This window comes from Mytilus edulis, chromosome 4 (assembly GCF_963676685.1).
Source record: "Mytilus edulis chromosome 4, xbMytEdul2.2, whole genome shotgun sequence".
NCBI lineage: Eukaryota > Metazoa > Mollusca > Bivalvia > Mytilida > Mytilidae > Mytilus > Mytilus edulis.
The window spans coordinates 69,157,477-69,171,641 of record NC_092347.1 but is presented as its reverse complement, the minus strand read 5'-3'; the positions used below and the strand labels follow the sequence as shown (position 1 = coordinate 69,171,641).

General features: G+C 30.4%; 1 protein-coding gene across 13 annotated transcripts in view; it reads left to right on the top strand.

Annotated features, from left to right (window-relative positions):
* Positions 1–12,897, top strand: part of LOC139520337 (exocyst complex component 6B-like) — a 44,428-nt gene extending 31,531 nt beyond the window's left edge. For all 13 annotated transcript variants that reach the window (XM_071312897.1, XM_071312895.1, XM_071312896.1 and 10 more), the window contains 4 exons: positions 2,622–2,763; positions 3,240–3,313; positions 3,800–3,912; positions 7,389–12,897. In XM_071312897.1, coding sequence (XP_071168998.1) covers positions 2,622–2,763; positions 3,240–3,313; positions 3,800–3,912; positions 7,389–7,530 — 471 coding nt within the window. In that variant the 3' untranslated portion in view covers positions 7,531–12,897. The remainder of the gene's footprint in view (positions 1–2,621; positions 2,764–3,239; positions 3,314–3,799; positions 3,913–7,388) is intronic.
* Positions 12,898–14,165: the final 1,268 nt, after the last annotated feature.

The window sequence follows — 14,165 nt, the reverse complement described above, 5'->3', positions numbered from 1 at the left end:
GTATGTTGAATATCTTAACTAAATTTAGGGTCTCTGTGACTGAGTGCAAACCCTCCTCATGGCTGGTGTGCTCAACTTCAAATTTTATTGACTAGAGTTGGCAGTTTCTTGCCAATGCTCCTAGTTTTCTATGGACACTTTGGCTTCCGCATCAACTGGCAACAAATAGTGTTGAAAGTGGCTTTGAAATACAAAAAAGAATTATTGGCCATTCATTAATTATTATAGATCTACTTAGAATGAATGAATGAATGAATGTTTGTTGTTTAAAATGAACCCTGATTAGATGTGAACAATCACAATATGATATAGACACTAAACTTTGAAAAATTAAAATAGATCATAGATAAAACTTAATATACCTGAACTCAGAATACATACACATGTTTATATATAGATAAAGCATGATTTCACTTATAGAGTACATGCATTTCCCTTTTAAACATAAACAAAAGTATAAATTGTGTTCTTTTTTAAGAGATTTTAGTTTACATTTCGTTGCATGATATGAAAAACAGCCGGTATGTATCATGTATGTCCCCTCCCTTTGTATTGTTTCAAATATTCTTCTAAGAATGAATTGTGTTAAGTATGCACTTAAGTTGTTGAAACTTGTGAGATATGGTCCAGTGATGAAGTTTTTTCAAACTTTTGCCAAAACCAGGTTTAAAATTAAAAAAAAATGAATAAGCATTATATATATTTATAGGAAATGGATTATAATTGTATGACTTTCCAGGGTATTTAACACCACATTATATATCATATGAAAATAAGGAGATGTTGGTATGATTACAATTGAGACAATGATCCATTAAAGTTCAAATGATGTGGATCTAGGCAATTACAGGCAGCCATATGACCTTCAACAATAAGAAAATCCAATAACTTGTAATCCTCTATGAAAGGCCCTGACATGTAAATATGAAAGAATTAAATTAAGAGACTAACGACCTAATTTAGAACAAAACAGTTTCTTAAAACAAATATGACAGACATGAACAAACAACAACAATTGAAATACATTTTCTGACATGGGACAGGTGCATAAAGAATGTGGCAAGCTTAAACATCGTTTGTGAGCGATCAACCCTCCCCCTAACCTGGGACAGTTGTGTAACAGAACAGCATAAAAACAAATCAGTTGATAAAGACTGAACTGTCTCATCAGATGGATACAAATAGAAATACATCTAACAAAAACACAAAGTGGACATGGATGGGTAATTGTACATCCCATATTTCATATAGAACAGAATGAAAATAAATAGCTTATTATTCACTGCTGCTTTAATATGAAATCGAACATGCCATCTGGTGTCAGGTTTAAGCAAGATGTCCTAGAAAAAAAACCATTAAGAGACTTATTGTATACCTTTTTTTATAATTTTTAAAGAATTTCCCAATTTAAACATAAAAGAGGCATAACGAAAAAGCTCTACAAAAAAGTTTTAGCTATAAACAAATTATGTAAGAGTGATTGCACATTTTTTGTGGTATATTAGGGTTTAATCTGCACACTGAAAACTAAACAGAAATCATTGCTTACAATTTCAATCTTGCTTGTGACATCTACCATAAGTTTCTATGACCTTTGCCAAACCCTGTCATTAATGCATCAAAGTTCATGTTATAATGCACATTTTTTCATGCCACATTATGTAAACCAATCTTGCTTCATATTAACATCTTCTCCTTTAGTATTTATAATCAAGACCAAGCTGGTTTCAGTGTTCAGGGAATACATTGTTAAAAACTGATAATTCATTTTTGCATTGTCTTAGAAACCATTTATCTTACCTAAAATATGAAACAAGGAATTGAGTATTTTCTAGTATACTTTTATAACAAATATGTTTCTATTGCTCCTTTTGGAAAATAAGGAATATATTTAAATGCTCATCACAATCTGCTCTCCCTCAACAAATAAATACACTCAATTTGTAATGAAATACATTTTTAATTGATATGCTAGTTCAAAATGTTATCATCCCAGTTACAACTAGCTTGTACTTTTTAGTATTCATAAACTAAAGACCATGACATATTCAATTGTAGAATTTTGACAGTTTAGAGTATATTTATTATATAAATGTTGCACAATGGCCTGCATTTTATCTTTGTATAGGCTGTGTTTTCATAAATTTCCCATTTTATAGAAACAAAATGACCTTTAGAGAAACACATCTCAATACTTTGTTGTGCCTTTCTTGAATAGGTACATTTCATTAAGGTACTGTAAATTCAGAAAGTGTTGTGATGTTTTATTAACTTGAAAATGTGACAATATCAGATTCTGTATATTAAAAAGTAGCATTCATTATTTCAGTAATGATTTTCCTTCATAAATTTGTTGTAATCACATTTGTTGGACTTTGAATTTTCCCCATTAATCAAGGATTCACTATGATAAATGTAGATATCTGTGTTTCTTGATTAATAGTACATGCTTACAGTCAAGTCAAACCATAGCAATAATAAACTTTAGTACGGCAAATTTAAAAGTTGAATGGGGTTCATTTGTTTTGTAGACAATCAAAAGTTAAGACAATATCTGCAAGAGTTTTGAAAAATATGCCATGGTTTAAGAAAATTTTGTAGCTGTATATATTATTTTTTAGGAAAAGGTAGCCAAAACTGCCTGTATGTCAGCTTGTAAACACATAGCTAACAGTCTTAAAGAATTCCTGTTGGACAACGAAATACGACAACTGACCATGGGATCACTTCAACAGTTCAACCTAGATCTTATACAATGTGAACGTAAGTATAAGTATTATCTTTATTGTGTTCTTACTATATACCTGCTTCACCAAGAGCACAACTCTTTCCGTTTGTCTAAAAGAACTTAGGTACATAACTTTCTTCAAACTTTTCTTGGCTTCTGTTAAAGGGAATGACTGTATATTTGGTATGTAGCTTTACAGTGTTGTTGTAATGGGTAAGTAATGTGTACAACTACTGTGCAACCAGTTCTAGTTTGCCAAGAAGTTTGAATTTAAAAAAAAAAACACTCATTGTACAAAGAAAATTTTGTCAAGCTTTCAGTAATGCTTCAGTATACATGCAACCTCATTGAATTGCACGCAGTATAACAATCCAGACCGGGTATTGTTCTTGTATAAGTGTGACATTAAGGAAACTTTTAAAAACGTATGTATCCTCAATTCATAAAAAATGACTTACTGTTAAAACTTTTAACTGAAACTCATTATAATTTAATGTTATGGTTTTTACAGAGTTTGCAGCATCAGAACCTATTCCTGGGGCAAATGATGGAAACCTGACCCTTGCCTTTGCTGGCATTAGACAGGTAATACTTCTACCTGCTATATAAATCTACTATGAGAGCACTTTTTTATGACAAATTCAGAAATTATCATATAAAAAATGTCCTACTGTGTTGTCCACATGGAATAATATTTAATGTGTTTTGATATTGCTGTAGGCAAAATATGGTCATGAGCGAAATAATCCTTTTTGTTTGTATGGTTCTGGAATCATTGTGGTAGGATGTTTTCTTTATCGGCTTTATTACCAGAAGGATAAATTAAATAGGGCGATGTGGTATGATTGCAAATTTGACAGCTATCACCTAGAGAACAAATGATGTAGATTTTAGCAATATTTTACATGAATGAAAGTTTTTTCAGGAATTTGCCTGATTTCTTTATTTTGACATTTGTTTGCCTTTCCTTTCAAAATATTATAAAGTCAATTTTATAATAGTGATAAATTACTTTATGTATATATTTTCCTGCATGTATAACTTCATGAATGCTGACTTTTATACTTACAGTTACTTGATTTGTTCCTGAATTGGGATTGGTCTTTGTATTTAGCAGATTATGGGCAAACAAATTCTAAATATGTTAGAGTACAACCACAAGTGGCATTAAGTTTATTAGAAAAGTAAGTTTAGATCATTGATTATTTAATAATAAGTATGAATTGTTTAAGTATTTAATTTTCTTTTAGATGGAGTCTGTCCATCAGTTTGTGTTCTTAATATTTATAAAATCTGTATCAAATGTTAATATCAGCAAATGTCTTGGACTAGTTAGAAAATCAGGCCTTGCGGTCATAAAACTTTCGAGCACGATGTTTTTACTCAGACTCAAGAATCAACCAATCAAAATATTGGATTTTGTGTTTCGAGCACTTATTTTGTACTCCGAGTACTGAGAAAAGTTTTGTGATCGAGAGCCAAGTACTTTTTTTATGGATTTATGTCCTTTTGGAAATATTGAAAAGTTGCAATGCAATCTCTTAAGGCGGCATTTCTGGTATGAAATTAGTAGATCCAAAATCAGCACTTATCAATTATTCTACTGGAGTTATGTCCCTTGGAAATGTGAATTATATGAGAAATGGCACCATAAGTTTCAAGCCTGCATTTCTATTCAGATTTTCATGAATTTATATCTGTAATGTAAACTGTTTTATGTCCCTTTGTAATTTACATTGAACATTGCATTGTTAGCACTCCCATACCTTATTTCTTTTTGGATTTACAGACAATGATATCAAAGGTTAATATCAGCAAGGATTATGCCCCCTTTAAAGTAAACATCATATGAAAAATAACACTGTTAGCCATCTGAAGTCTGTGTTTTCTTGTAGAATATTATAAAAAAGTTTAAAAGAACAAAAACCAGTTTTGTTTTTTGAGATGTGTTTTTTTCCAGATGAAATGTGTGCATCAGCAGGGGACATAATAATTCTGCTTTTTTAGCTCACCTGGCCTAAAAGGCCAAGTGAGCTTTTCTCATCACTTGGCGTCCGGCGTCGTCGTTAACTTTTACAAAAATCTTCTCCTCTGAAACTACTGGGCCAAATTAAACCAAACTTGGCCACAATCATCATTGGGGTATCTAGTTTAAAAAATGTGTCTGGTGACCCGGCCAACTATCCAAGATTGCCGCCATGGCTAAAAATAGAACATAGGGGTAAAAGCAGTTTTTGGCTTATAACTCAAAAACCAAAGCATTTAGAGCAAATCTGACATGGGGGAAGAATTGTTAAACAGGTGAAGATCTATCTGCCCTGAAATTTTCAGATGAATAGGATAACCAGTTGTTGGGTTGCTGCCCCTGAATAAGTAATTTTAAGGAAATTTTGCTGTTTTTGGTTATTATCTTGAATATTATTATAGATAGAGATAAACTGTAAACAGCAATAATGTTCAGCAAAGTAAGATTTACAAATAAGTCAACATGACTGAAATGGTCAGTTGACCCCTTTAGGAGTTATTGCCCTTTATAGTCAATTTTTAACCATTTTTCATAAATCTAAGTAATCTTTTACAAAAATCTTCTCCTCTGAAACTAATGGGCCAAATTAATCCAAAGTTGGCCACAATCATCTTTGTGGTATCTAGTTTAAAAAATGTGTGGCGTGACCCGGTCAACCAACCAAGATGGCCACCACGGCTAAAAATAGAACATAGGGGTAAAATTCAGTTTTTGGCTTATAACTCAAAAACCAAAACATTTAGAGGAAATCTGACATGGAGTAAAAATGTTTATCAGGTCAAGATCTATCTGCCCTGAAATTTTCAGATGAATCGGTCAACCTGTTGTTGGGTTGCTGCCCCTGAATTGGTAATTTTGAGGAAATTTTGCTGTTTTTGGTTATTATCTTGAATATTATTATAGATAGAGATAAACTGTAAACAGCAATAATGTTCATCAAAGTAAGATTTACAAATAAGTCAACATGACCGAAATGGTCAGTTGACCCCTTTAGGAGTTATTGCCCTTTATAGTCAATTTTTAACCATTTTTTGTAAATCTTAGTTATCTTTTACAAAAATCTTCTCCTCTGAAACTACTTGGCCAAATTAATTCAAACTTGGCCACAATCATCTTTGAGGTACCTTGTTTGAAAAATGTGTCCGATGACCTGGCCATCCAACCAAGATGGCCACCACGGCTAAAAATAGAACAGGGGTAAAATGTAGTTTTTTGCTTATAACTCTGAAACCCAAATCATTTAGAGGAAATCTGACAAGGAGTTAAATTGTTAATCAAGTCAATATATATCCGCCCTGAAATATTCAAATGAATTGGACAACCGGTTGTTGGGTTGCTGCCCTCCAATTGGTAATTTTTAAAGAAATTTTGCTGTTTTTGGTTATTATCTTGAATACTATTATAGATAGCGATAAACTGTAAACAGCGATAATGTTCATCAAAGTAAGATCTACAAATAAGTCCACATGACCTAAATGGTCAATTGACCCCTTAAGGAGTTATTGCCCTTTATAGTCAATTTTTAACAATTTTCATTAATTTGGTAAATTTATGTAAATTTTTACCAAATATTTTTCTCTGTTACTAATGGGCAAAGTTCATTATAGATATAATTGTAAGAAGCAAGAATGTTCAGTAAAGTAAGAACTTCAAACACATCACCATCACCAAAATACAATTTTGTCATGAATCCATTTGTGTCCTTTGTTTAATATGCACATAGACCAAGGTGAGCGACACAGGCTCTTTAGAGCCTCTAGTTCGTAAATCTTAGTAATATTTTACAAATATCTTCTCCTCTGAAACTACTGGGCCAAATTAATCCAAACTTGGCCACAATCATCTTTTGGGTTAGTAGTTTGAAAAATGTGTCCAGTGACCCGGCCATCAAACCAAGATGGCCGCCATGGCTAAAAATAGAACATGGGGTAAAATGCAGTTTTTGGCTTATAACTCAAAACCCAAAGCATTTAGAGCAAATCTGACGTGGGGTAAAATTGTTTATCAGTTCAAGATCTATCTGCCCTGAAATTTTCAGGTGAATCGGACAACCCGTTGTTGGGTTACTGGCCCTGAATTAGTAATTTTAAGGAAATTTTGCTGTTTTTGGTTATTATCTTGAATATTATTATAGATAGAGATAAACTATAAACAGCAATAATGTTCAGCAAATTAAGATTTACAAATAAGTCAACATGACCCCCCTTAGGAGTTATTGTTCTTTATAGTCAATTTTTAACAATTTTCATAAAATTTGTAAATTTTTACTAACATTTTCCACTGAAACTAATGGGCCAAGTTCATTATAGATAGAGATCATTTTAAGCAGCAAGAATGTTCAGTAAAGTAAGATGTACAAACACATCACCATCACCGAAACACAATTTTGTCATGAATCCATCTGCTTCCTTTAATATTCACATAGACCAAGGTGAGCGACACAGGCTCTTTATAGCCTCTAGTTTCTTTTCTTTATTGAAATATAACACTACAATTATAGAATTGTGTTTTATTTTAGATTCAAGTTTCTCTAAAAATGTTATAAAATTATGTAAATAAAGTCCTACTTGAAATAAAGGACCAATTATCATAATGAATAAAATAATGTATTACACCTTCAATATTACTTTTTAGGTTACATAATGCTGATAAAAAGAAGAACACCATTTTTGGTTCTCTGAATAAAAAAGAAAGAGACAAGAAGAAATTATTGGACACTGTATTGAAACAGTTAAGAGGTTTAGTGAATGGCTCGACTCAACAAATACAAGGGTGACATTTCCTTGCAGAGTAGAAAACTAAACAAAATATTTACAGATGTGCCATTTTATAAAACCAGTGGATGGCAGAATGGAGTTAGCCCAATTCTCTCAGAGAGAGCGAAATAAGATTTATTCACGTCAGGTTATTTATTACAATGGAGATAACTTAAGGCTGGAGTTTCAGTGGAATCACTGCCTCTTATGCTATTTTGCTGACCTGTGATCAGATTTCATGATAATATTGTATTTTGATGATCCCACAATTTCCTATACTATCTGTGATCATTTCCATGGTATTTTATAATAGTATTTGTTAAGTTTGACTTTAATTTACTTTGTTGACCAGTATGTTATTGCATAGCAACTTAAGCAGTCTTTTCCAATTTTCCAATTCCAACTTTTTCACATGTCCTCAAATTGTCCGTTATCAATAGAAAAATAACGTTCAGGATTTTTCAGGAATTTCCTGGACCATCGCAGTCTTCCTTTACTCACCAAGCATAAAACTGCCTCAAGCTGGGAACATAAGCATGTATCAATTACAAATTTTCCAAGTCATAATGGAATCACACATTTTTCCACAAACAAAATCTGATAGTAAAAAAAAAAGATTCTTCTGTTGGTGTTTAAATATATTTTATTGAAATTTAGCAACACTGTACTAGTCTGTTTATTATCTAAACGGTGGCTTGATCTGAAACCATTAAACACATTTCATTCACAAGTGGCATATTCTACTGCCAGTTAAAATCAGTTCAGGGATAGTCAATCTGTATTAAAGTATAACTCTATATATCCCCATTCAATATATTAAGCACAAAGATAATAACATTGTAAAGTATATGTCTGGTTCACACTGTCCAAGGCTTTTTGGCTATGAATACAAGTAAATTAGTAATTTACATCAGATATGTTTAAAGTCTTACAATGAAAGCATAGTATAAGTATATAAATTCAATTATTTTTTCTTAATGCTACATTGTGTAGTGCCATTAAAAAGAAGTTTTAAAGATAAGTTTTGTGTTGGATTGGTATTTTAATCAGCTTGTTTTCATCAATATCTAGATCTGTAAAAGTCATATCATTTTACATGTTTCAATAGTTTTTGATCATATCAATAAATCATTTGTTAAAAATATAATTAGTATTTTAAAATGGTCATATATGTTTCATTTACTTGTATTTATCTGTCAGACTGTTATTAAAAGATATGCTGGAATGATTTTTAAAATAATTATGATTTAATTACAAATTATCTTGCTTTTTTAAATGTATTTCTACAGCAAATTACTTATTCAGTGATAGGAAATAAATAATATTTTTTATGTCATGGTGAGATTTATTTATTTAAAATATGCCAAATAAGATTTGTACAGAATAAAATATTGTAAAATGTCATAAATTCTTTACAATATTTTGATACAGAATTATCTTGGTAAAATAAACTTACATTCCATTACTGTAATATTGAAACTGTGAGAAAGAAAGAACTTTTCACTTTCTTTGCATGTCCCTATTTTATTTCAGACAGACCAAATAAATGAATATAGTCGTTTAGTTTTAATGTTACAAGAAAGCCGTTTTTGTGCACATGGAGTAGTAAATACAAAAACAAATGTTAAAATTTATGTTTTGCCAATTTTTGCTTTTTTCAGTTGTCCGACAAAAGTGAGATGAAAAGTATCCTTGAAAACTACATTTAAAGTTAAAAACATATCATGATATTGTCAAAATCTGAAAGAAAATATATAAGTAAATTGACACTTTTAAAACCATGAAGATATGATGTTGTGAAATATTAAGATATATTTAAGAAAACCAAATGATGTAGGAATACAAAATTTATTCAAATGGTGTAATTGTTATGGTCACGAAATCTCATGTTAGATGTTTAATTTAAAACTATGATGAGTGACATCTTTGTTGAGATTTCATTATTATTTATGAATCTTTCATTAGTTTCATGGATTAAGTTGATCCACAATTTCAGTGTTAACAAAATACAAATTTAGTAAAAAATTCAATTTTCATAGAAGCTCTACTTTGATGAATTCTGCATCCCAAATCTAAGAATTTGTACAAACAAAAATAAGTGAGTCTAGAGCATGTTTACCTAGTTGCTTCCTGTAAAATTCAATCTTTCATAATCTATGAAGCTCAGACTTGTTATTGCATAGTCAGCATCTTTAACTAGAGAACCTACACAGCCAAAGTCAATGTTAATAATTGTATCATTCTGAATATTATGCAATACTCTCCTAAATTTAGTATGTAAAACAGGTTAAAAAAGATAATCACACTTTTTGAATATGGCTTTGTGCTTATTAAATATGGCTTTGTGGTAAGATTAAGTACAATGACTTATTTTGGGGTCGTTCTTTATACATGGCTCTGTGACATCCATCATCTTAGCACAGATTCCTTAATCGTTGATGATTTATGAAGTGTTTTGGAACATGCATCACAGCAAGTTTAGGGATTCATTTTGACAGATTTGAATTTACATACAATGTAGATATATATCAAAACTACTGAGATTTTGATTGGCCACTTCAACCGTGAAATTGAAATGTACGTGGAATCCACAGGTACAATGGACTGTCAATTAAATTTATATTAGTCACAAATTAAAGCACCATTGACCCACAGATATGAAAATCTGTATCAATAAAAGCTAGACAAATTATTAAAAATACCTCCCAGCTTTTCATGTTTTATGTTCAAATTATTAATTTCTGTTTAAAGAACATGCTACTAATGAATTCTTTTTGTCAAACGCTTTATTGAAAGAGACAGGTATTTTTTAAATTATACAACATTTAGGAATGATTAACAGTTTGCTCAATTAAATATAAAGAATTTTAAAATGAAATTATAAAAGTAAACTAAAAGAATCTTTTATCTAAGAATGGAAAAGATGCCAAGAAAGTTTTGATACATAAAAAGTGCATTTGTAGATGAAATGAAATTGAATAATAAATTTTAGATTAATGAATTGAAGTTATGTTTGATGCATTGCTTTTTTCTGATTTTTTTTTACGATTGATAGTTAAATAATAAGCTGTCGCAGATTATGACCAATAATATTGAACCTGTATGACCTTTATTGAAAGGTTTCAAAGTACAAAAGGATTAATGGATGCAATAGATTTTTGTTGTGGTTTAAATGTCAATTTAGGTGCCATATTGATTCCTAACAATATATAAACATTGGACATCATGCTTTGCAACTATTTAAATATTAAAATCACACCTTATGAATATTAATATGGATTATTTTGACACTTTGTGGAATGTAAAATGTCATTTTATTGAAAAGGATGAATTTTAGATAATGAAGAAAAATAAGACCTGCAAGTCAAAATAAATGGCCTGAAGTACAATGACCCTTACATAAACACTATAAATTGCTCATTTAATGTGATTGTTTTTGTATTTGCAAATATGAGAGTCCTGTTTTCGAACCTTTAGTTGGGGAAACTCACTTTGCTGGGAATATTTGAATGGGGGGAGTGTTGTACCTATTTCCCATATTGATTTCAGAGACAGGGTCACAGTAGAAACATTAAGCTTAAAAGAGTAGAAGGAAATTTGAAGAAAATTTACAAAAATAGATGGCATTCCCCCTCATAAGATATTTAAGTATAGAAGAGATACTTAATGATGAAAATGTCATAAGTTTTATTTTTTTCTAAAATAGAAACAAGGGACATATATTGTACCACATCTTTGTTATAAATAAACTGATATTACCAAAAAATGCTTTAGCTATCCATTTTGGGCATTTTAGTATTTTGCTAGTACAATGTATAGTAATATTTCAGTAAGTATTAGCATTAAATATATATCTCACTTTTTTCATATATGTCTGAAATATGTGCTCTATAGTATTGCTATGCAAATATTTGTTTTCTTAATTGTTATTGCATACAGATAAGTGCTTTAGATTGTAATGAGGAAAAATTGTAGTTTTTGTCACAAATAAACTTTTTGTTTAGGGTTATTTAGAATATTTTTGGAATAGCTATAAACAAAAATTTGAGATGATAGTGCTATTGATGTCAGGTCTTATAGTTTTGCAGTATTATTAACCATAATGTTATGAACAAATTAGTCCTTCCTTGAGTAATTCTGTGATAATGTTGCCTACATTTTTAGATTCCAAGAAACGACCCTGAAAAGAAGGATCATAATAACATTCAAATTTAAAATCATCTGTTTTATGATTATAGAAATAGATAGAGATTAAATCATTCTGGTATTCATCATTCCAGACGGAAGTTGGCTTCAAAGAGAAATTTTTGAGGCATCATAAATGAACAATCTGCTTTTGTTTGAACATTCACAAGGGGACACCTGTAGGTATTTTAAATAAATTAAAGTGGTTTTACCTCACTTTTGAGGTTTGTAAACAATATTCAGGTGGCCTTCAACTTAGGCTTTAATATGTTCATTGTACTACACTCTGTTTATATGTATGTTGAAGGATTTATTTCCCTCTTCTGTTAATGAACAATTTATCAACTTCCCATCTTTTAGTTAATAACTTACATTTAAAAACAAATAGATTTTTAAACTAATTACTAAATTTGTGATATCTTCTACTTCTGTTCTGTCAGTCTTGTTAGAATGATTCATACTTTAATTGCTAACAGAATTTTCTTTTCAATCTATGTTTCCAAATTGATTTGCATTAAGTACATGCAATCTGATAATTAGATTGTCTTGTTGCGATTTGATTTTTTTCTCCATTTTTGTATTTATAGCCTCCTACTCATTAGAATTTATTTAAATCACAGTTCATTTTTTTCATTAAAAAAAGAATGAGTCAAATTGAAAAGACAACAAAGATTGATCTGTTTGCATTGAGTACATTTGCTTATAATTTGATCTTGTATTGTTGCTGTATAATTTTTTTGTGTGTATAGCCTCCCACTCACTATTATTCATTTAAATCAAAGTTTATTTTCTTTACGAAAAGAAAAAAACGAAACAAATTTAAAAGACAATAAAGATTGATATAACGGTAAGAAGAAATATTTTCTGAAAGGAAAAAAAAAGAACAAGGCAAATTTAAAAGACAAAAAAGATTGAAACAGAAAGCATGTATTCAATTAAAGTTTCCTTATATCAATAGATGCTTCCTGGGAAAAGTAAATTCTCATCTGTCAAGATGTTGACACAACCTTTTCTTTGTATGTTTATCTAACATTATTTATTGGTGCACTACTGTTTGTGTTAACTATGTAAATTGTATAACTTGTTCATAATTGTAACATATTGTTGATTGCTTTTAATTTGTGTAAGCTTCCATTATGAAAGCTGTATTTGAAAGTGCAATATCAAATAAAGACCCAATAAAAATACATAAAGACACTTTGTATCTTTGTTCATGTTTTTCCTTGTTTGTATAGTCTTTCAGGTTTTGTATGTATGTGATATTTGGAATAATTGTACCCCACCTCAATGACAGGTGGTGTAAAAAAAAATGACTCTAAGTGACATAAAAGATAGTTATATTGACATGAGCTTTCAATTTCTTAACCTCTGCATTTTTCAGCATTGACAAAAAAAATCTTTTAAGTATCAGTCTGTTAAAAAGTGGACTCACAAGTTATTTCAACAAGTTAGATAATTTCTGTCCATCATTGTGCTGCATGAATTCAAATGCATGTCTGAATCAAAGGTGTAGATAAGAAAAATTATAGATGTGGGATTATTTTCTGATGTAAGAAGAGGAAGTGTGAATTAACTGAAAGGAAAGATAGAAAAAAGAAAGGTTATCTCAGGTTAGTTATGTTCTTGTATATATTCTAGATACTAGATCCTAGATTCTGGATAAGTCTGTACAGTATTGAAAGCAAACCAGGGTTGATTGTGATACATATAGACTTCTGTTCTTCTGCCTTGCAGTAAGACCTGTTCTGGGATGTGTCTGGCTGAGCAGAGTGTTAATATGGCAAGCTACACCCATGTGAACAACAATTTGATTAAAATCATATCTTTTGCTTAGGAAAGAAAGCTTGTTTGTGAAATGGGAGTATTTGAAAAAATCTATTTTTTTGGCAGAAAAAGATCTTGATTTTATTATAAAAACCTTACCTTGACAAGTTTTGAAACATTAAAACACAACAGGTGTTTCTCATTTATCATAGTCTTTTTTATGCAGGGTAAAATGGATAAAAGAACATAGTGCTTGCAATCTATTCTGTGAAATCCGACCGACATTGTTAAAGTGGTATTACATAAGTTATGTAATAGGTTTTTAGTCCACTACTGTATACAGATTGACATTGTTAAAGTGGTATTACATAAGTTATGTAATAGGGTTTTAGTCCACTACTTGTGTTATCTGTAGAAAATCTTCATGTATTTGTGTCTAAAGTAAGAGATGAAACATGAATATCATGGTGACACTTCTTTGTTATCACCCCTCGTAGTTTCTAGCAATTTTGAAACCTACACAATGGATTTCATCCACCTTTTCCTCCAATAAAGTACTTTTTGCATCCCTCATTTTATGTGTGCATTTAGAGTTGTTTTCAAAAGTCATTCGGGAATTTGCTGTAATTTGAATATCTTTACTGCATAATTAACTATTATTACAATAAATGGACACCATATATGAACATTATTTCTTTATGTTGTG